This window comes from Aspergillus lentulus, assembly GCF_001445615.1.
Source record: "Aspergillus lentulus DNA, contig: Alt16, strain: IFM 54703, whole genome shotgun sequence".
Classification (NCBI taxonomy): domain Eukaryota; kingdom Fungi; phylum Ascomycota; class Eurotiomycetes; order Eurotiales; family Aspergillaceae; genus Aspergillus; species Aspergillus lentulus.
This window is the reverse complement of record NW_028322113.1, coordinates 3,944,202-3,965,975: the sequence shown is the minus strand read 5'-3', so window position 1 is coordinate 3,965,975 and position 21,774 is coordinate 3,944,202. Positions and strand designations below refer to the sequence as shown.

Sequence of the window (21,774 nt, the reverse complement as noted above, 5' to 3'; positions counted from 1 at the left end):
ACTGTAATTGCCGCATTTCCCAGCTCATTCCTGGCGATCATACAGGTGCAAAATTAATAATATAATAAGAATATTGATAATAGATTATGATCAATAGGAAGAGCGTGTCGCAACGCATGCTATGGTTTTGCTTGGAGGACAAAAAGCCCCAATTTCCGACCCTGCCCACCGGTCCAACTCAAAACCGCATACCAGGTGGAGCGGCTGCAGCCCCATCCCATGTCCCTAAATTGCCCACTATCCAATAGTCGAAGGCTGCGGATGGGGATAGATTCTCACCTGACTTGAGTCTTTTGACAGAAATAATCAAAGAGACAAACGGAAAAGGCGACGAAAAAGACCAAAAAGCTGCCCAGAGCAGGGACTATCTAAAAGGATGGAGCAGCCCCGCTGGCAGGAACAGTGGCAGACCATCTAATGCAGTGATCAACAATGTCACAAGTATCGACAATCAGACCAGTCAGCAACCTCAGCTGCATCGATATGATAAAAAAGGGCAAAAAACTACTAAATCTACCACTACACAAGCTTCAAGGTTCTCCAGTCATTCTCACCGTCATCTCATCAGTTAGTTTCTTTGATCCTTCACCGTTGCTCTTCCAGAATCAAGATAAATATGCATCAACCCCACTGCTACATTCCCACCCACCCCTGGAATGTCACTCGCAAGCTGAAAGGTTCTTCTAAACTTTTGTGTAACTGCTTGGCATTATATATTCTCAGCTCCATACGGATACTCCGTAGATAGACTGGACAGGCTCCACACTATTGATGTTGTGCTCCTTGAGACAACAATCGCATCTTGATTTAAGACAACTTATGACTGTAAGAGTCTTCATTGGGAGCACATTTATTGTAATGTACACTCTCCCATCAGTGAGGTGAGATGGGTAGGAAGGCATTCATGCATCTCGAAGCGCACGCAGTCTTTGTCTTTGCAGCGATCGTCGAGACGTACTATGTAGCTCTGTGGGGATAAAGGGAGATCGAGACCAAGCATCCTACTCGGTGTATGGGTTGTGACGACAGAAACTATCGTCATTTCATCGTCTGATTCGGTCTTGCTAAAAACAAGCCTGGGAGTTCTGTATCTACCATTTCGAGAACTTACGAAGAGAACAAAATAGGTTGAAAGGAAAACTCATAGTGAATTGCAGCTCACAATCTAACTGAAGACTACATGCCAGGTACAACCTGGTTCTACGGCAGTGATGTTGACCCAAAGGATGGACCACTGTACCCACGGAGTGAAGCAAGCTCCCCTCCAAGGATACCGCGGTGAGTAGAGGGTCAAGTGTTGATCTTCTTTGCGTAAAATAAGCCTATACCACGTTGCGTGAGTTCAATCCAGGCCCGAAGGCGGGAAAGAACGGTAAGAGCCAGAGTGTTGCAAAGGTCATCTGAAGGGAGGCGACTTCATGATCCAGCTCGCATTTTGGAAAGCAAGCAAACCACGAGAAGCATAGAGCAGGAATGGAGAGAAGGGATGGACTGCCTAGCGAAAAAGCGTAGGATTTCTCGAATGAACATAATTGGGAATCTTAGGTCATAACTCGTAAAAAGTTCTTGTCCAGGGGAATGATCATATTTTCTGTAACTAGCATGTCGTTACAAACCGAATTGACGACCGCCGCACTTTTAGATCATTTATTCCTCAGGAACTAATTTCAACGTTAGTTAAATTCCACCAAAAGTGTACTGAACAGGACTTACCATCGATCTCGCCAGCCTTGACGTCGTCAGAGACATCCTTGGGGCTGCGGCCATCGACCTGGCAACCGACGGAGAAAGCGGTACCGAGGATCTCAAGAACGGTACCACGGAGCTCCTTGGCGAGAGAGCGGTGACGCATCTTGCGAGCAATCTCAACGATCTCGTCGAAGGGGATGGACTTGTTGTGCTTGATGTTCTTCTCCTTCTTGCGGTCACGGGGAGGCTCCTTGAGGGCCTTGATGACCAGAGAGGAAGCGGAAGGCACGACAGAGACCGTGGCCTGACGGTTCTGGATGGTGAGCTTGACAGTCACACGGAGACCCTTCTATAAAGTCGCAAAAATATCCATATTAGCAATCCGGCGACTCTTCGTCTTTCGATCCCTTTTGAATTCTTACCCAGTCACCAGTGTTCTTGGCAATATCTTCACCGATCTTCTTGGGGGACAGACCGAGAGGACCAATCTTGGGAGCCAGAGCGGACTGGGCTCCGACCTCACCACCAGTCACTCTCAGGTGACTATATAACGATTAGCTCTGTCGCTGCAGAATTTCGCGACCCGAAGACAAGATGAACTTACATGACCTTCACCTCATTGGGATCGAACTTGGGAGCTGACCAATGGGTGTTATGTTAGTCGCCATTTTGTTATAGCCAAGGAGATGATACTTACGCATGGCGAGTGCGAAAGGTCGTCAATCGTCCTTGGAGTGTTGGTCGGGGTGGATGGTACGAAGAAGCAAAATCGAAGTTTACAAAAATTCCCTTAAGAAGTTGAGGACATTTTAGCTTGGCCGCACCTCCGGCTAAGCGAAACCTCGAATGGGGAAAGCTCCTAGGGCTAACCCCACCATGGTCACATGACCTATGCCATACATAAGATGTCCTGCGATTCGAGGTCTTTACAGACGCTGTATGTAGATATCCTTGTCGATACCGTCTATCTTATTGGAATGATCATCATTGACTTACGCACTTGCTATATTGTGGGTAAAGAGCAGGAAAATAAAAACCAAGACAAAATCATCGCTAAAGATACAAGTGACCCGAGGACCGACGTCTAACCGCCCTTTTTCTCTCGCTATGGCCATCACCTCGTCATGTCTAGCTAGTTCCAGAAACCGCAAGCCTAGATTGGTGGGTTAGCATCATTCATGACATTTGTAAAACAGGTTGGGATAGCATACTTCATCAAATGATCCATGAACGTCTGCAACGAGACATCATCAGTGAAGATAGTCTGCGACGTTACGCCTCCACCGTAACCTCCTGTCGTATGTGTAGTAGAGGGGTTCAACTTGGACAAGAGGAAACGCGCTTGAGATCCGCCGGCGTCACAGACGATGAAACGAGGCAGTGGGAAGCGGTCAGCGATCAATTCCTATTCATGCAGTTAGCTTCTGCCTCGTATTATAACTGCAGTGGATGGACCAACCCTAGCGTCCTCCTTAGGCTGCTCCAAGAGAGCCTTCAGGTTTTCATAACCTTCCTGTTCCTGATAGCCTGCTTTCCTCCATTCTGCAATGGTCTCTCCGTGGAAGATTAGGATATGGAAGAAAGTGTCGAGGAGAAGGATGTGAGTGGGCTGGATTGAAGCCGAGTCGAGAAGAACAGGCTGGCTTCCCTCATGTTCCAGAGAATACGAATCCAGCGTGGGCTGAATCATTACAAGGGCGTCGCCAACATCCTCATGGTTTAGGACGTGTCTGTAGAAAGCTGTCTCGTCAGGCGAGTTGTTGAACACCTGCAAGAACTGGCTGCGACGGAGATGGAACATGAATTGGGGATAAAGCGTGAAGTTCTTTTCCAGGCGGAATGAGGTTGGGTCATCCTTCCGGTAGTCGGCGAAGCGAGAGCAGAGTCTGATGAGCATGCGATCAACCCATCTGATAACGTCTGGTCCATCGTCGACATCTGCCTTGTAGACAGCAATACGTGCCATCAGCACGGCAGCAGCCTCCTGATCAAAGGACTGTGCGAGGGTCGGGTCACCGGTTGGGCCACTCAAGGGGCGTGCGACAGTTGTGACTCGGAGATGATAATGACCAGAAGCGTGCTGGTAGTAGGTCAAGAATTGCATCATACCCCGCTGAGGGCCTGGTTGCACGGCTGCAGGACCGCCCTGGTTGGCAATCTCGAAGTACACGCCGTAGCTTGAGGACGGATCAATTCCGCACATTTTCCAGGCACAGGTGTTGCCAATACCACACTCTGTTTCTCCGACCGAACTTGACTTTTTGTTCAGAGAAACTGCATGACCGATAAGTCCAGTGACCTTGAGCTCCTTTGTAGTCAGGACTTCAAGAGAGGCGTTGAAGCCCATCAGGAGGTTATCGTTGGCGTCCTTATCGAAAACCCGAACAAACGACTGCTTGAACTGTGACGACGTGAAGCTGTCTGTAAGGAGCATATGACCTCCAGTGAAGTTGGCCAGGTTCTTCATCTCCAGAAGACCCACTTGGTCCAGGCAGCCGGCAAAAATGTCGACAACATGTCCGTTGTTAGCCGCGCGCTTGGCCAGGGCGTCGTAGAACTAAATTGATCAGCAGGGGAGCAGCCGGTATGAGAAGACGACATGACGCCTACCTTGACAGCCTTCTTGTAGTACTTGATATTATCCCGATCGATATCGTGGTGGGAACGCATTGGCTCCTTCAGCTCAGGTCCAACGACGTGACCGGGGCCTTCAGTAGCGGGACCGCTGGTGAAAACCATAATGCGCCCACCAGCGTTCTGGAAGGATGTCTCGAGCAGGCCAACAGCAACACTAAGAGCCACACCAGTGCATCTGAGGGGTCGCTTGTCATTGGCCACGGGCCAAGGATCACGCTGCAGCTGTTCGAGGACATTGGTGATCTGGAACTCGGCTTGCTGAACTGGTAGCAGGAAGCGCGCAGCGGGACCAACAGGCGGGCGGGCTGGTTGCTGAGGCATGTTTGGACGAGGTCCAGCGGCGAGGAGTCCAAGCATCTCCTGGACCTGCTTCGCTGCATACTCCTTGCTGCCTCTGAAAACGTACGACTTCGCACATTCGGTATATCCAAGCTCGTGAACTTGGGCCTATACTCTTGAGGTTAATAGGTCATCCGAAACCAAAGAGGTATTCAGTTCGTACCATTGTGCCATAAGTGATCAATCCAACCAGAGCATTCGGCGGCAGCAAAGACAGGCTCAGAATCAGAGTATCCTTCAAAGCCTTCAGACTGTCTTCCTCTTGACAAGTATCGACGACGTAGACAAAGATAGGGGGAGCGGGAGCGGGGCGCGCCAATTGGTATTCGATCGTCGTGCTCTGAGGATGCAGTTCCGGGGGTATCGCATTCTCAGTGATATCCTTATAGTGAGGGGGAAGGGGATTGCGCATGAGGCAGAAAGGGCAAATCCAGATCCGGGCCCGAACATCGACGTTGCTGTCCTTCGTCAGTCACGCGCTGCAAGCTCAGAGCCGATAGGGGCGTAGGTCATACGCGTAGGGGTTCAGGACAGCCCGACAGGGTGCTTTGCAAGTCACCGGCTCATATTGTAGTAACGGCGAATCGGGCTTCTCCTTCAGGGGAGTGTAAACAGCGGCAATAGGGACAACAAGTCGGGACGCTTCCTGTATGCGAATGGGAATGAGTACGGAGGCGCATGGACGCGATGCAATCCCAGTAAACCAACCATGCGAGTGCTAGGAAACGTGTTCCAGCTGAGCCTGATGCCATCACGGTCTTCGACATCGCTCCATTGATCCTTCAGCGCTTCGTAGTCCATCGTGCGGTGATGGGGGGGTGGATGGGAGGGGGGTGTTTATCGATTGAGCCCAAAACTGCGGACCAAACAAGGAACTCTATGATCACTTCGACTATATAGTGAGAACAAATTTCTGTGGCATAATCTTATCTTCAAGTGACCGACGCCAACAGCTTTTGTCTGGGATCTAGATGCGGATCTGGGGGTGTATGTTGTGTGAAGCTGGTCCTGTTGGCATGAGGCCAGGTTGCAGCATCCTTGGTTGCTACCGACAGCCGTAGCGTGCACTAGCGCTCCGCCTTCACTGCTTTAAATACTTCCGGACTGCCCGCTTCCCGCAACTTTTTTTTCTTCTTCTTCTCATCAACAACCGCCGATAACATACATCAACAGCTTCTGTCTCTTGTCATGATGAAGCTGTTTTCGCGTCGCGCGAAGACTGACCTTACCCGACGCTGGGCACCTAGCTTTGAAAGGTCGTTCCGATCCTTTGCGATAATCTGGGAATCAGCTGTGGTTACAAATGACTTCGTACAATTTGCTCTTTAGAGCCCTAAACTATATACAGTAGTAATACGGACATCCCTGCACAGAGTACTTTGAGTGATTTGATACTTGGAATTCTCAACATATAAACTGGATGTTCCGTCCTGCAATTCCCATATCCAAAACGCCTAATGAGAAAAAGAACCTGGCCACAAAGATAGAAAACATAGCTTCGTGAAACCGTCTCTGCAACTCATGCATCCTTGGGAGGCTTCCCCATTTGTTTGAGGAGATAGCTGCGCTTGAAGTAGGTGTTTGGATGAACTATGGTGTCCAAATCTGTCTGACTCCAAGTACCGTCTTCCTTGACTCGCTTGATATCCGCTTTGTGCGCCCATTCAAAGACTCTGTTGCAAGCAATATGATAGCGTGTCTTTTCAACATCCTCGCGCACGCCTCGTAGGACGTCCTTGTCATGGACACCTGTGGACTGAAGTAGTCCGATGAGATTATCGACGGAGAAGTGACGGTAGGGGCACCCATGAGTCTGGCCAACTCCGGGGTTGGAGTCGTTGAGGATCTTTTGGCAAGAGTAAGGAGGGTAACCCCGGCCTCTTCGATTCACGTCACCGCCGACGTCACCATAAGCGTGGCGGATATTGTATTTGTACCGAGAATTAAACTCGTCGTCTGTAAAGCCTTTGAAGGACTGTCGCCAGAAAATGATACACTCTTCAAGAGACAGGCCGATTCCTTTCAGGAAGAGCGTATATTGAAGTCGACCGAAGTGCTTCAAGTGGTTGTTCTTGCGCAACGTCATGTGTAGACTTCGCATGCAGAGAGGGAAGTGCTGCGAAAGGCGATCGATGTTACTGGCAGTAATTGGTGCTCCTTCAACAAACCCTTCGCCTTCCGAGTATACTGATTCTGCGCTACCGAAGTTCTTCGACAGGTGATTCAGGATTGGCGTAAGACGATCATCCTCATCCAATCGTGGAAGTGCCCGGCTCGTGAGCTGGTAGTGGTCAGCCAACTCATAACACCCACGGTGCAGTGTAAAGGAGACTCATACCTCGAGGGCGCGCTCCAATCGCGCCGTGAATTCGGCTATGATCATACTCAATTGTTCTCTGCCAGGCACATATGCTTTCCCCTTGGACAGAAGCACAGCTCTCCTTTCCACAAGCTCTGGTACCCGCTCCCAGTCCACTTTGTACCAAGTCTCCTCATCAGCACGCCGCAGACCGTGTGTTGCGCTCACCAATTTCTCAGCAACCTCGCGTCTCTCCTCATCACTCACAGGTTCCCAATCCAAATTTAAGGACTCAATAAAGGCACGTTTCTCTCGCGAGTCATCTTGTTGAAACCGAAATCTGAACAGCATTGTCTCCGCCCGTACGAAGCGTCGGCGGAGGTCCTCGGTTGCCGAAAACGCAAGACGAAGGATGTAGTGGGAATAATGATCTTTCTGGCGTTCATTCTTTAGGCGCTGATCTGCTGCACCGGAGGAAGAGGATGTATTGGAGGAAAGTGGGAGATATTTCTGCAGGAGAGGAGTGATATGCGCCGCTGTCTCCGCAACCGACTTATTTCGATAGGAACAGGCTTCGATTTCGGCCAATACTGGACAGAACTATGAGCGGATGAACGCATCACGTTAACAGAAATCACCATTCATACCCTTGAGTCTGTCGATGGCCCATTGCTCAAACTGCTCGAGTGTGATCTCCGCGGTTGGGGGAATATCGTAGAAATTCAGACGGTGCGGGTAATCTTGTTGCTTGTATACTGGCGATGCGAACTGCTTTTTCTTGTGGTCCAAAGTCGCTCGTCTCTTTGGATCAATTTTCTGGAAATCTTGCCGAATCATTCTGAATTGCAGTCCGGAATGACATCCGAATCTATCTGTGCTCGATTATTGTGTTCAAATGGCAGTCGTAGAGCTACCGTCGAGACTCCAATATCGACCACTTTCACGAATCTCTCGCGAGACGCGCTGGACACGCGTCAATCACTAAAGGCACGTGACTGTCCCTTCGCGCTTCCCAAAGTTTTGAGCCTCAGGCATCAATCTTTCGACAGCCGAGGAACGCTTGGATCCGTCCAAAAAGTCCCGGTAGCTTCGAATTACGGGGTTTGCCCGTGTGGACTCGGCTGTGGAGTCGTTACCGCTGAAAGGGTTGTTCATGCACGCGATTGGACTTGGAAGTATCAATGCATGCATGTGAAAGAGAGCATATTGCGGAGTACAGCATCGCATGCCATCGGTCCATCGCGACTATACAACCTCTGATATAGCTGTATTGTCCAATGTCTGGCGTACAAGTAACCTTCTGCTGCCACCAAAGGGTCGTATAGACTCGGAGTCCCCTCCGATCTCCGCTCACCGATTTCCTAATCAAGAAGACGGTGCTAAACCCCACGGAATTCGTCCTAAGCTCTGCGTCGAGTGCCGGAGTTAATTTCGAACAATTCTGCAGATTCACTGTTTTGATCGACAGGTCATATATGATTTCCGACAGTTACGGCCTCCGCTGTCAATCTCCGGCTCAAGTACCTTACATTTGGAATAATCGATTCGACTCTGTACATCGCATGATACCTGAAGACTCAACCTCCCTTTGTTATCAATTGATTACATCCAGCAACATTGCGACTAAGGACCAAAGCATCTGAGGAGCTGTCGGAACGTTGGGCGGCTCATAATCCCCCCTCGAAGAGCGTTTCAGATCAGTACACGGGTGAAGGAAGGGGATGAACTCAATCACTCGGCAGCTTAAAAAGGCTGCGCGTATCATCCTCATTGGCGCGCCTGGCGTAGGGAAGGGAACTCAGACAGAGAGGCTCCTCGCGCGATATCCAGAGCTGTCCTCGATCAGCTCAGGGGACCTGCTGCGCGAAAATGTGCGGAAGAAAACCCCGTTAGGTATATTAAATCATCTTCTCCAGTCTCACAAGTGCATGTTTCTAACCGTCTTGTCCGCTCAAAGGTCTCAAAGCAGAGGCTGCAATGCAGGCTGGCAACCTCGTTCCCGATTCCATGATCCTCGAGCTCATCTCCTCCGAATTCAAGTTCAAGGGCTGGCTCCCTGCAACAACACCTATCGCAACGGCCACATCAAATCACACACCTCGTCCAACCACATCGTTATCCCCCTCCGCCTCATTCATCCTCGATGGATTTCCACGGACCGCCGCGCAAGCGTCGAGCTTGGACACCATTGTTCCCGTTAATTTTGTCGTTCATCTTGTCACACCACCATCCGTTATTCTCTCGCGAATCGCGTCGCGCTGGGTCCACGAACCTTCCGGGAGAGTGTACAACACCGATTTCCACGTCCCCAAAGTCCCTGGCAAGGACGATGTGACAGGGGAGCCTCTGACACAAAGGCAGGACGACTCGATTGATACATGGAAGCAGCGACTGCACAAGTTTGAAGAAACCAGCAAGGCTCTGCTGGAGTACTATGAGCGGAAGGGTTGTCTGTGGCGTGTGGAGGGCGACTCTAGCGATGAGATTAGCCCAAAGCTCTTTGCAGAGGTTGAGCGGAGGTTCTGCTGAGACTTGCTGGTTGGACATATTGCTGTTGAACTTTAAGCGGTATCATATGCTATTGGTTGGCAAGACACGGGCAAGACTTGCAATCACGGTTTTCGTTGTTATGAATTGGGTATCTTCTGCATGAGTCCATATGTTATGAACTCGATGATCGGGATTAAATGTTTGGATCGATGCAAACACCGGCTGCATCTACGCGACAGATATATATTCCTAATTTATCAAAGCCCATGATGAAATTTATACACACGGAGCTTTCCAAGATATCAACTTCATACATGAATGGCAAAGGATATCAAGCGTAACGTCGTGACAGCAGGCTATATACACGATAAACCACTCCAAAATCACGTCCCGGTCATACCTCATTTCTTAGTTTCAACCCGGGGTTGCGCAGCCTCCTCCAGTCCCATACGCGTCTTGTACTCTCTGGGACTTTCCCACTCCGTCTTATTGCGACGATAGTCCTTCCACAGCCCAACACCCCTCAGCTTCGCCCACCACTCTGCCTTTTTATACTTACGCTCCATGGCCTCACCACCGAACTCCGCACCCATTTTCGCTTCGTATACAGTCGCGAGCCCACGCTTCAGCATCTCGTACGACACGTCCCGACGACGAAGGGGCGGAAAGTCCAGAAGCCGGCGCACGTAGACACTAGCGACCGCACGCTGATACTGGTCCGGACGATGGATGTAGGCGCGGACTCGACGGCCGAGAAGATACGAAGTCAGCCATTGGTGTGCTTCGCGGGCGAACGGCTGTTCGGGGCGGCCGAAATGTGCGAGCTCGGGGGCGTCGATCCCAGCTAGACGAATGTGGACCTGAATTTCTGTATGAGACATAGTTCGCAACGCTCCCTGGCCACAGACAACGGCAGGAAGAAAACCAAGGTCAAACGCACCGTCTTATCTCTCAACTCCTTCTTCGAAGTCGGAATCTTCTTCCACGGCAGCCATCCCCACCCCGCAAGTCTTCCGCCAGGTGTGTGATATATCCGAAAGTTATCCCCATCGCCAACACTCGTGACTTGGCCCAGCAGACTCCTGCGACGGAAATACGACGGCGTGATGCTCACTGCGTCGGGGAAGCGGCGCAGATAGCGGCGATGGATGTAGAATGCGCCCAAGAAACCGCTCGTCAGAATCAGGGTCGGGATGATCGTTCTGGCTTCTGTAAAGGCAGCCCAGTCTATTGCTGTTACCGAGGACTCCCAGTCCTTCTTCTTTGGAGTGGTGGTGGACCTCGCTGCGGCTTGTCTTTCATCGTGTTCGGATGAGTGTTTTGCGGTTTGTTGCTGGGCTTGCGAGTCGGAAGCCCATGGCGGCCATCGCATGACTGCTCATAACCTCGCTCCTGCTTGATTGGAGGTTTTGAGACTGCGGAGATTTGGCCAGAGGGGCTGGCAATCCGAAGCTCGATAACAATGGAGAGAAGCACAGTTGGTAATTAGTGATGTTTATGGGAAGCGTTGGGCGGTCAGACCCAAAATATATATCCCGTTGTCCGAGGGAATATATTTAGCGGACAGACTGGACAAAGCTACATTGACCACGGCGCTTTGTCTCGAACAATATCAAATCATATTCCGCCTTTTAAATTCTTTAATAATGTCTGCTGCTGCTAACACGCAATACAGCTGATTTCAATATAGGATTCGTCTGTATACCCTATCGATATCCGACTCTACGCGAGAGACTCCCTGACCCATGTTGGCCTCTATGTAACCATCAGATTTTGCATTACGCAGGTCTATCCTGGATATACACCTGGTATAGTTCATACTCTATATATCATGTCTGGCTCTCAGAATATACAAGAGGCTCAGAAAGCCTCTGAGGAAAGCCCGCGAATATACAACCCAAGCGCCTGGAAGAAGAAACAGAAATGAAGGTGGACGGGAAAACGTCGTCGCTGAACAAGAAAATTAAAGGCGACTGAGTCGGAAATTCTATTTGAGAGTCGCAGGAAGACTCGTCTTGGCCTTTGACGCGGCGGCGTCAACGGCCTTTCGAAGCTTCTCTTGCCTGATCTTGCGCAGGTATGCGAAGAGAAGAACGAACATAAGTTCCATTCTCTCCTTGGTCATCATCAGGAGACCTTGTACCAAAAGGCCCTTGGTAATTTGAGGACCAATACCCTTGAACAAGGAAAGAGCTCCTTCTTTTTCAATGATATAACGCATGACCTCGCCAAAGGTCTTGAAGGGCTTCCCTTCGCGACCTGGAGGGGGCCTAGACTGAAGACCAACCTTCGCAACGATCAGTGGCTGAGTTGCAATGGTGGCAAGAGCCTTTGAAAGTGCACCGAGGACTGCGATACCAGTTAGACTTCAAGCGACGACCGCATTCGAATGACGTGCGCAACTTACGGAAAGCTTCCCAAGGTTTGAGACTGGTCTTTCCTGGGAAAATTATGTCCTTCAGGCGCTGATAGGCCCCGTATGTGATTGCCGGGTTGACGACAAGAATCAGACTGGCCTTGAGACCTCTCCACAGACCAGTCCAGCCATCCTCGCTGTTGACGACCTCTTTACCGGTCTCGATCAGGCCTTTCTTCTCCCCCTTTGGTTGTGTTTGTTGTCTTGTTGTGATGACTGCGACCGGAATAGTAAAGATCTGAGCTACAGCACCCGCGACGGCACCCAGACTCAGCTCGACAGCGGTGCCAGGAGGCTTCGACACCCGATCAGATGCCATATAAAGGGAGCGAACGACGCTGTACCAGTAGAAGTAGGCGAAGTTGGTAGAGGCAACCCCGATCAAGGACCCAACCATTCCAGAATATAGACCCTCAATTCCCTCGTTCTCCACAATCTTGTTGATGGCATCCAAAGTTGATTCATAGTGCATCGTTCCGTCTGATCCGTCCGTCTTGTCGCTTTTCACCTGCACCTGCAGTCTCGTCTTGACTCTGCTCATCAAATCATTTATGTGTTAGCTTCGTAACTTTCAGCTTCTGCAACTATAAGAGAAACGACGTACATATCTAGGGGATATACGATCGCATTGGCGAGAACCGCGCCAGTTGCACCTGCAACAGCACTTCCCCAGGGGGAAAGACGCATGGCTTTGGATTGGCCTGTCATTGTCCGCGACGAGCTAGATTGTACCCCGGTATGTGATTCTTCAAGACAGGTTGAGGGAAGAAGGAGGGAAATAATATCAAAAAAGACTAGGTCGTTTCGATCCGGTATTCAGTTAAAGGCTGCGTGAAGTAATAATTGGCAAAGAGAGAGGGAGTATTCTGAGGGGAGTGGGAAGGCGACGATTACTCGCAACACCGTTAGCCTTCAGAATGCAGATGGAAGCGAACACACTGCACGCATATCAGTCCAAGTGTAAAAAGAAAATGCAACAAGACTCTACTGTAGAGAAGAAACACTATGTATCAACTACTCCGTCCTAACAGTACAGTAGTAGTACGGAAGTGCCCAGCACCTCGGTGGACCGCGCATGACGAAAAGAGCCGAGGTATCTCTGCTGCTTGCAAAGTGTCCAGCGTGAGTGTCCGGTATCCGCTGCCGTCTGTGTCTGCCGCCTTCACCGCCCGCCGCCATCCCGTTCCTCCCCGCCGGCCCATACGCTATCGATCTACCTCTGGAGAGGTACTCCGTATTATTGACCAGGTGGGCTGGTACATAGCTTCCAAGGTGACATGCGTCGGCAGCATCATTACTATCAACGTCATACCTTCGACTGGAAGACCAAACTAGCATTCAAATATTAGCTGGCAAGACCCCTGTTTTCCTTGTCTCGGGGATCGGCAAGGTCATCGCATTCTCCTAACCTGATTCCACCTGTTATCACATAACTACTCGGAACCCGTCATACAACACATCGCGGGACGGTGTTGACCTCGGATGTCACGCCCGGAGATTTCCCTGCGACCCCTCGGATCGGTCACAAGCAGTGTCAATCGTTTTTATCTCCCCGCACTCTGATAGGTGGCTTTTGTTAGCGGATCTCTACCTAATGTCTTGCGGATGCTCGTTGCAACCTTGACAGGCCGTGACGCGTAGTAGATCTGGCTACACCAATACAGACGCTCACCGAAGGATTGTCACCCCTCGTGGGGCAGGATGTCTAGACCCCACGCCTCTTCGCAAAAGACTTTAATTGCTCATGCTCTGGTAGATAATTTCCACTTTCGACTTGACCAGCAAGCACCCCTCGACTAACCTGTGATTAGAAAGCTGAACGAGATGTATCTGCAGCTACTTCTCAAAGGCAAGCCCTGGAGGCTGCTATTGACGCTGCTGAGCATTATATGAAAGCTCTGTCTCTGGCAGCAACCACTAATGACAAGCAGTCGTTGGATGCGAAATGCAAGGAATGGCTCTCCAGAGCAGAGAGAATCAAAGAAGCCAAGGATTGGCGATCCGCAATCCGGGTCCATGAGAGACATGCAGCGGAACTCCAGACACCGGCGTCTACGCGCACGCTCACAACTCGTGAAGAGATAATCTTGCTTGAAGGGGCCAAGCTGAATGGCTTCATCTTTCCCCCGTGGGCAGGGCCTCCCAGTCTAGAAGAATTCGAACCTAGTGAGGGAGGGCAATTATTCATGTGCGTTCATGCAGTGTTTACTAAATGTACTGGAAGTGACTGCTAACACAGGCTAGTGACAAGCCTGACCTCCATCTTTCTGACAAACAGAAGGACATATTTGATGGGTGGAAGCGGCCTTCAGAGCTGTTGGCGCATGCCGACGGGGACACGTTGGTGATGTCCGTACCAGAAAAGACTGATCTTGTACAAGATGTCTTGACAGACTGCTCCGTTGTCGCCAGTCTCTGCGCTACAACGTCGCGATCGGAACGTGGCCTTGACAAGGTAATCCACTCCGACTGTTGATGAATTGTGTCAGGCTCTGACATAAAAGTAGCGCTATCTCCCTGTGATTTATCCCTGCGAGTATGATACAGGTCATCCCAAGCCTTCGCCTTCAGGGCGATACATTCTTCGTTTCTATTTCAACGGATGCTTCAGGAAGGTAGTCATCGATGACCGCTTGCCATCGTCGAAGACCTCAAGGTCACTTTACGTTGTTGATAGAGATAACCCCAATTTTCTGTGGCCTGCCCTTGTGGAAAAGGCGTACCTAAAGCTAAGAGGGGGCTACGACTTTCCAGGGAGCAATTCTGGAACAGACCTGTGGGTACTGACGGGTTGGATACCTGAACAAGTTTTCCTCCATCATGAGGATGTGACTAGCGATCAAATCTGGAGGCGTCTCTTTAGATCGTTTCAATATGGCGATGTTTTATTGACTATTGGGACTGGGAAGCTAACCGAGAAAGAAGAGGAAGAACTGGGCTTGGTTAGTGAGCATGATTATGCGATTCTCGATATGAAAGAGTTCAAGGGCCGTCGGCAAATGTTAGTGAAGAACCCATGGGCTGGAGTCCACACGGCTAGTGGAAGGACGGAGAAGACCCTTGAGTCAAACGCGCCTCATGACCGATCGTCACTCTCTCCTGGGACGTTTTGGATGGACTGCGAGATGGTCTTCCAGAACTTTGAAAATCTCTATCTGAATTGGAATCCCAGCCTCTTCAAATACCGCCAAGATATACATTTTACATGGGACCTCGCTGCTGGAAAGGGTGTTCCGGGCTGCTTTGTGAAGAATCCGCAGTTTGCAGTAACCTCCGAAAGGGGAGGCACTGTCTGGCTGCTCCTCGGCAAGCATTTCAAAACGATTGATCGTCTCGGCTATTCTTCGTCTGAGGACTCTCAAGCTGGGTTTATTAGCATTTACGTATTCAATGCAGATGGTAAGCGTGTTTGTCTAAGTGATGGTGCGCTTCATCGGGGTCCCTACGTGGACTCACCCAACACCCTGATGAGGTTGGAAATGCCGCCGAGAACAACTTACACGGCAGTTGTGTCTGAGGAGTCGCTGCCTGCTTTGAGTCAGAATTTCACACTATCCGGCCTCTCGATATCTCCTGTGCATATTACTCCATCACAGAATAAATATACGTGTGTGAGTAAGGTCCATGGTTTTTGGATGCCTTCGACTGCAGGCGGCAATGCAGAATCAGCTCGGTACCCCACGAATCCGCAGTTCGCATTAACGCTGTCGAATGCCACTGATATTTCCATTCTGTTGGAATCGTCCGACACCGAACTTGCAATACATGCCAAGTTATTCTTTTCGAACGGAAAGCGCGTGACTAGAGTTCGCAACCGCGATATTATCACTGATAGCGGCGACTATCGTCGAGGAGCCGCTCTTGCTGAAAAAAGAAACCTGGATAAGGGCGTGTACACGATTATTTGTTCCACATTCGCGCCCGACCAACTTGGCCGATTCACACTTTGGGTCTCATCTATGGTTCCATGCGAGGTCAAGCCCCTTTCGTCCGAAGTAGCAGGGCGGCGAGCAGTGTTATCAGATATTGGTGTCTTACCACCCGGAAGAGACAGGATTCTGGCGCCTTTGCAGGTCCCGCGACTTACCCGAATCAAGCTTATTGCTCGCAGTCGCCGTTCTACGATCGGGAGTCATCCCGTTGGCCCTTCACCAGTGCTGATGACAGTTGAATTGGGCCAAGGCCCCTATAAGGAGATTCTGGCGACTTCAGAAGACGGCGATCATAGCGATGCGATATCTGGAGTACGTATTGAAGACTTCGACCTGCATCCTTGTCTTGAAGACAGCCGTGGAGTGTGGATTGTCCTTGAACGGATTGGAGGCCCCGGAGGCCAGGTAGAAGATCACTTCGAGGTAGAAGCCTTGGCCGAAGAGCGAGCTGAAATCGGAGAATGGTTTGTCGAAGATGCTTAAGAATTAGATTTGGCAGCATGTTTTACCTGGGTTATGCGGAGGTGATGAGCGTGAGACCTCTGCGCAATGCCGGGCGACAGTACAAGTCAGGAGACACGAGAATAATGACTCGAAGATCATTTAGTTGACATGTAAATTATATCATTCTCTTTAGTCGTAGATTGAAAAATCGTAAACAAGCAAATGTCCGTTTACAGTTACTCCGTTCTCCGTAGTGGTACCTTGATTCCCAAGGCTCGGTACAGTGCCCGACAACATTAAATTGGAGCTTCAACGTCATCCCCGCTTTGTTCATGCGTCCCGCTCCTCCACCCCAACAATCCTCGATTTCGCCATACCCATACAGGCGTTGATATAATCTATTCATATCCATGACGAGTAATATTCCTGCTAGTCTCAAGTCTGCGGACATTGGGCGCTTCGCGGCGAGAGCGGCCCAAATTGAGCGGGTGAAGCCCGTCGTTGCCTACTGGTGTGAGTGCCGTGCGATTGTACCCTCGAGACACCAACGCTGACACATGCTCTTATTCGAATGCAGGTAACTACTGGATAGCAAACCAAATAATTGAGAGAGGATTACACAGATCGGATCATGAAGTCGAACAATATGCGATGGATCTGATGGAGAAGTTGGAACAAGTACGTCGAGTGAATGGACCCCCTGGGCCGATTTCATAGTGTACCTGAATGTTGACATGCTATGGTACAAAGTTCAGAAATGAGAACTCGGATAATGATACAGTGACCGATGCAGTCGCGGCGAATGCCTACGTGGAACAGTTCGGCTTGGAGGTCTTTAACCGGGCGGATACTACGATGAGGGCCAACAAAGTGACTAAGTGAGCAGTCATGGACAACTCTCAGGGTTAGATTATGATTGACGCGTTGCAGGCAAACAGCAGACACGTTTCAGGCTGCCGCTACGTTCCTTGAATTATGTCAAATTTGGAATCCCCTCGAACCCGAAATTGCTGCGAAAATCAAGTTTGCCAAGTATCATGCGCTGAGAATTGTGAAGGCGATCAAGGCCGGAGAGGATCCTAACGCAACAAACCCGGTCATCAAGGAAGGCGACCAGACGGAAGGGCCGACAGTAACCGTGGAGGATCTTGAGGCACAACCTGCCGCAAATCTTGCCTCGCAAACGCAGCAACCAATTGTGGAGGAGGTCCCTGATGAATCGGAGCGTGCCGAAAGATCTATGGCACAGCAATCATCGATGGACGAATCCTTGCACCCGTCAAGATCTTCATCGGCTACTCGGCCGCAGCGTACAGGTGACGCGTTTACCATACCCGATGTTCCAACAAGCGCTCCACGGACACCTGCTCCAGAAACAGGTCACGCTGCCGAGCAAGGACCGGCCTTAGATCTTCCTTCAGCTCCAGCGACTATTGCCTCCTCTTCGTCAATCCTGAATCTCCCAGACACACCTGGAGGCCTGGGCGCTCATCATCCAGCTGATTCTTATCCTAATTCGTTCCATTCCTTTCCTCCTCCTTCCAACCTTCCTTCAAGTCCTCCAGCTACATTCAACCAACCCAGCGATTTCTATAATCAACCCAAGCCAAGCGCCTGGGCTCCTTCACCACCTGCACAACCCCATACAGCACCGGTACCAGTAGTCTCGCGCCCTGTCCAGCAACCAGCACTAGCGGCTGTACCCACAGTCTCAGCTTCAAACCAAAGCAATTCACAGGGGATCGATGACCAAGCCATTGCTCTAGCCCAAAAGCATGCCCGTTGGGCCGTGTCCGCACTGACATTTGATGACGTTGATACGGCGATCAAAGAGCTCAGAAACTCTTTGAAATACCTGGGGGCAGAGTAATGGACTCAAAGGCCAATGTCTGCGCATGTACTTCCCGCTGAGCAACCTTCTAAAGCTTCTTGTACACAGATTAAGCTGTTCAGCTTGGTCAAGTTATGCCTTTCTTTTTGTAAGCTTTTCCGCTATATTATGATGACCATGATGCTACATAGCTCTGCTAAGTCATTCTGATCGAATACTAATGAATCATAAAAAGCTACGAGCTCATTTTCTCAAACCTAATGTTGCTTATAGCAATGCATGTCTGCTGAAGAGTAGAAGAAACTCATTCATTGAAAGGCATTTCACCCCATGGAGTATAGGGAGTAAGAAGCATAGCTAAATATCGTGCCTGCAGTAGCAACCACCTTCTGCCTAAAATAATTCATTGTGAATTGCAAAGAGAGTAGAGATTTTGGAAGCCAGTCCAACACATGAGCCACGAACTCACTGCTCACTTCACATTCACACGTTTGCTGAAACACCTCAGGTCTTTAACAACAAGACCAACTTACCACACTTTTCCTGAGCAGGAATGCAACCCACGCTCTCGTTCAATACTCACAACTCACCTGTCCGACACAAAACTGATCACTGATCACACTTAGACCACGCAACATGGCCTCTAAAACGAGAAGCCAGCAAACTCTTTCCATTGGACATACCGAAAAGAATGCCATGGAAGAAGCTCTAGATGATGGTGTTCTGCGGCTCAGCATGCGATACCGCGATTTTACGCTGTTTCTCGACTTGAAAGACCAATATCACAAGGAGTTCCTAACGCGGCTTACGGAACACACCGAACAGTTCGGATTTGACTGGGGCACGTTGGAGCAATCTAAGCATGAGCGGATGTCGTGTGCTGAGAGCTTTCTGGGCCGGTACGGGATGCTGTATTGGGGCAAGGAGGTGAACAGGGAGAGGTTCCTCATGAAGGATTCTCGAGCGGATCCGGCCTCTCTTTGTATCTATCCGGAGAGGAAGAAGGAGTGAGTATTCAGTTTATACTGTTGGTTTGCTGCTGTCTGAGCTGCGTTGACGCCCTGCTAGGATCGTGCGCGTGATTGAGATGCTGCTGCAGAAGAAGGCTCGAAGCATCCTCAAGGCTAATATGGTCAGTGCGATGAATTCTTTTTGATATTTTTTTTGATTGCGTGATTTGATATGATGTCTAACAGGAAGGACAACGCAGACTCCTCAAACACCGAGCGATGCGCCTGCCAAAACGGTATCTTCTTCGAGCCTTGTTCTTACCAATGGACTGGCAGGAAGTTTATCGTCCAGTGTTGGCGAAAACAATAACCAGCTAGGAAAAAGAAGGGCCCCCGATGACCTCGAAGCCTCGCCATCACGGCTCGGAGATGCAGATGCCAGGGCCATTAGGCCATTTAGCTCTATCAGTGACACCGCGAGCAACACCATGAGAAGACAGGGACCAGTTAGCCTGCATGAGGCATCGAGAAACGTGAACCGTGTTGAATACTCTGGAACCCCGAAAACGGACTCAACGATGACCCATCTCTCAAGAATCACCCCTGCAGACACAGCGCGGATGCCCGAAGACACACTACAACAGCAGACAAAGTTCCTAGTATCAGCCTCAACCCAGCCGAACATGGCGCCTGTTTGGGTCCCCTTCCAGGTCTTCCAATCGGCAGCATCGTTCATAGCACATATGGCGGAGGAATGCAACATCCACGAATGGGATCCTAGCGCTCAATTGAACAAGGAGATCTCAAAGTGGGACAGCAGTCCTCCAGCACCGCAAGCAGTTGTGGCGGCGTCCGTCAAGTTCGACTGGTCAGAGTTCTTCATACGGGTACGCCAGGGCAGGGATGACGACTGGGAATTTGTGATGCAGGAACTTCGCAATTCATGGAGAGTTAAACAAGGCGACGATGGAAGCGAGGCTGGAAACCAGCGATTCCACATCCTTGTGATGCTTCATGTTGTCTCCTGAGCTACTTGTTTGGTGTAAGGCTGCAGGATCTATGCTGAGAAACCTACCATGAGAGAAAGAGAGCATAGGTAAAGTTCGCATTGGGGTTCAATTATGCCAAGTACTGAGGTACAACATCCATACCAGACGTTTACCAGAATTGAAAGTATACTGACCAGCACAATAATTCAGAAGAACGAGCACGCCGAGTCTCACTAGAGGCCCAGCCATTCATTTGACAACAGTTGAGACATGGCGTTCATGCTATGACCAGCTTGAAGGAGGAAATGCGTCATGATCTGGATTAAGTGTGCAGGACGCTTGGACATAGGTTCGTTCTTTTTGCAATTCTTGACTCGGAAATGAGGCAAATGAAGAAAACAAGAGTGAGACATACCCGCCCTGTTGCATTAAGCGATATTCATTCATTGCGGGATTTGGATCGCCCTAGACGTGGCTTGAGCACGACGTGGAAATGGCAATAATGGCCTATGATCATAAACGTTTTAGGCTTTGAGGTTCTGAAGCCTACCTTAGACATGCCTGAGTAAGCTTTCGTTAATTTCAAGAGTGGTGCTTGATTCAATTGTCTCACTCCAGCGAGTGCTCAAGTGGTCAAGAGTCAAGGCTCATCGACGTCTACCGCATTTTTACGACGAACCAATTCAGAATTGCCCCAGAGTAACTGCTATTACTTCGCATGCCCCATCTTGAGCTGCTCAATATGGATAAGTAGTACAAAAAAACGACGATCATCCATTTCATATCCCGAAGCGATCAGCTTCGTCTTGAAAGCTTGACCCCAGGCTTGGACTTCAACTTTGCACTGTCCAACCGGGATTTATGTTGCGCAATCCGATCGTTCCTGGAATTGTCCCTCGGTCTCTCACCGGGACCATGACCAACAATCCCAAATCCGCCGGTATTTTCTGCGCCTCTTGCGCCTCTTGCGCTATCATTGCTCTTTCGGGCGTGTGGCTTCGTACCTCCTGGTCGCAAACCCACTTAGGGGCGGAACTATGATCGGACGGTGTCCCTGAAGAACGGAGGGCGTCCCACACCGCGTGCTTGGCAGGGGAAGAGATGGTCAATCAATTTCTGGGTTCCCTGCAGCGACCAAGCAGATATTGGCTATGCTGACCGCGGATATCCCCACTATTCTGGCGAAATTTCTAGACGTAGCGCTAACGGAGTTTGCTCGGGTGGGAAAATGCGAAAGGCCCTCCACCTTTTTCCGTTGGTTCACCACCGTCGTGACTATCATCATCTTGTATTTTGTTCGCGAGAGAAATCACTCTCGCAAATGAAGATGGCCATCATAGTCGGTCTGCAACCGGACAAAACGAAGGAGAGTCAGTAAGCGAGAGCGTAGAGGATGCTAGTGGTGGGATACTGGAGGTCTACCATGTTTAAACAAGGCGATCACTGGGTCCTTGGGTTTGGTTCGGGTCATACCGTAGAGTGTCAAGCCAGTTCCAAAGAGAAGTAGAAGGATGGGATGCCGTCATCATACTGATCTTCTTCAATGCTCCTGTCGAGGCGATAGGCTAGACAGTCACGCCTTAACAGGAGCGCACGGAAGGAAGGAAGATGAATCGTCAATTCATTAACATGATCTTAGCGAAAGAAAGAAATTTGTAAGCGTAATGCAACTACTCATCGACAGTAGATCAGAGGAGGCTGTTTCAGAGGCCGAGGGGGCGTTAGGTTTGACTCCATTGAAGCTGATACGCTCCGGCT

The 21,774-nt window shown here is 50.1% G+C and overlaps 8 protein-coding genes across 8 annotated transcripts; 3 read left to right on the top strand and 5 right to left on the bottom strand.

Moving 5' to 3' along the window:
• Positions 1 to 1,647: 1,647 nt before the first annotated feature.
• ALT_8751 (60S ribosomal protein uL11) lies at positions 1,648 to 2,390 on the bottom strand (the record flags this gene model as incomplete). The annotated part of the gene is made up of 5 exons (XM_033557768.1): positions 1,648 to 1,661; positions 1,714 to 2,038; positions 2,112 to 2,232; positions 2,294 to 2,327; positions 2,387 to 2,390. The coding sequence occupies 5 exons, from the start codon at positions 2,388 to 2,390 to the stop codon at positions 1,648 to 1,650; spliced, it is 498 nt and encodes a 165-aa protein (XP_033413659.1).
• A 427-nt stretch (positions 2,391 to 2,817) lies between these two features.
• sec23 (GTPase-activating protein SEC23) lies at positions 2,818 to 5,466 on the bottom strand (the record flags this gene model as incomplete). Its single annotated transcript, XM_033557769.2, has 7 exons — positions 2,818 to 2,842; positions 2,901 to 3,094; positions 3,149 to 4,246; positions 4,300 to 4,773; positions 4,829 to 5,123; positions 5,181 to 5,311; positions 5,374 to 5,466. The coding sequence occupies 7 exons, from the start codon at positions 5,464 to 5,466 to the stop codon at positions 2,818 to 2,820; spliced, it is 2,310 nt and encodes a 769-aa protein (XP_033413660.2).
• A 718-nt stretch (positions 5,467 to 6,184) lies between these two features.
• Positions 6,185 to 7,801, bottom strand: ALT_8749 (DNA primase subunit PRI2; the record flags this gene model as incomplete). The annotated part of the gene is made up of 3 exons (XM_033557770.2): positions 6,185 to 6,946; positions 7,004 to 7,554; positions 7,612 to 7,801. 3 exons carry the CDS (start codon positions 7,799 to 7,801, stop codon positions 6,185 to 6,187), a joined length of 1,503 nt encoding a protein of 500 aa, XP_033413661.1.
• An 884-nt stretch (positions 7,802 to 8,685) lies between these two features.
• Positions 8,686 to 9,493, top strand: ALT_8748 (adenylate kinase ADK2; the record flags this gene model as incomplete). The annotated part of the gene is made up of 2 exons (XM_033557771.1): positions 8,686 to 8,857; positions 8,922 to 9,493. The coding sequence occupies 2 exons, from the start codon at positions 8,686 to 8,688 to the stop codon at positions 9,491 to 9,493; spliced, it is 744 nt and encodes a 247-aa protein (XP_033413662.1).
• A 362-nt stretch (positions 9,494 to 9,855) lies between these two features.
• Positions 9,856 to 10,826, bottom strand: ALT_8747 (thermonuclease family protein; the record flags this gene model as incomplete). The annotated part of the gene is made up of 2 exons (XM_033557772.2): positions 9,856 to 10,314; positions 10,395 to 10,826. 2 exons carry the CDS (start codon positions 10,824 to 10,826, stop codon positions 9,856 to 9,858), a joined length of 891 nt encoding a protein of 296 aa, XP_033413663.2.
• Positions 10,827 to 11,441: 615 nt separating this feature from the next.
• ALT_8746 (putative peroxisomal carrier protein) lies at positions 11,442 to 12,578 on the bottom strand (the record flags this gene model as incomplete). The annotated part of the gene is made up of 3 exons (XM_033557773.2): positions 11,442 to 11,803; positions 11,862 to 12,403; positions 12,475 to 12,578. The coding sequence occupies 3 exons, from the start codon at positions 12,576 to 12,578 to the stop codon at positions 11,442 to 11,444; spliced, it is 1,008 nt and encodes a 335-aa protein (XP_033413664.1).
• Positions 12,579 to 13,571: 993 nt separating this feature from the next.
• Positions 13,572 to 18,116, top strand: ALT_8745 (calpain-like protease palB/RIM13; the record flags this gene model as incomplete). Its single annotated transcript, XM_033557774.2, has 8 exons — positions 13,572 to 13,622; positions 13,682 to 14,058; positions 14,115 to 14,325; positions 14,378 to 16,266; positions 16,680 to 16,759; positions 16,824 to 16,924; positions 16,997 to 17,124; positions 17,177 to 18,116. The coding sequence occupies 8 exons, from the start codon at positions 13,572 to 13,574 to the stop codon at positions 18,114 to 18,116; spliced, it is 3,777 nt and encodes a 1,258-aa protein (XP_033413665.2).
• Positions 18,117 to 18,713: 597 nt separating this feature from the next.
• On the top strand, positions 18,714 to 20,055 carry ALT_8744 (uncharacterized protein; the record flags this gene model as incomplete). Its single annotated transcript, XM_033557776.2, has 3 exons — positions 18,714 to 19,084; positions 19,146 to 19,209; positions 19,288 to 20,055. 3 exons carry the CDS (start codon positions 18,714 to 18,716, stop codon positions 20,053 to 20,055), a joined length of 1,203 nt encoding a protein of 400 aa, XP_033413667.2.
• Between the last annotated feature and the right edge of the window lie 1,719 nt (positions 20,056 to 21,774).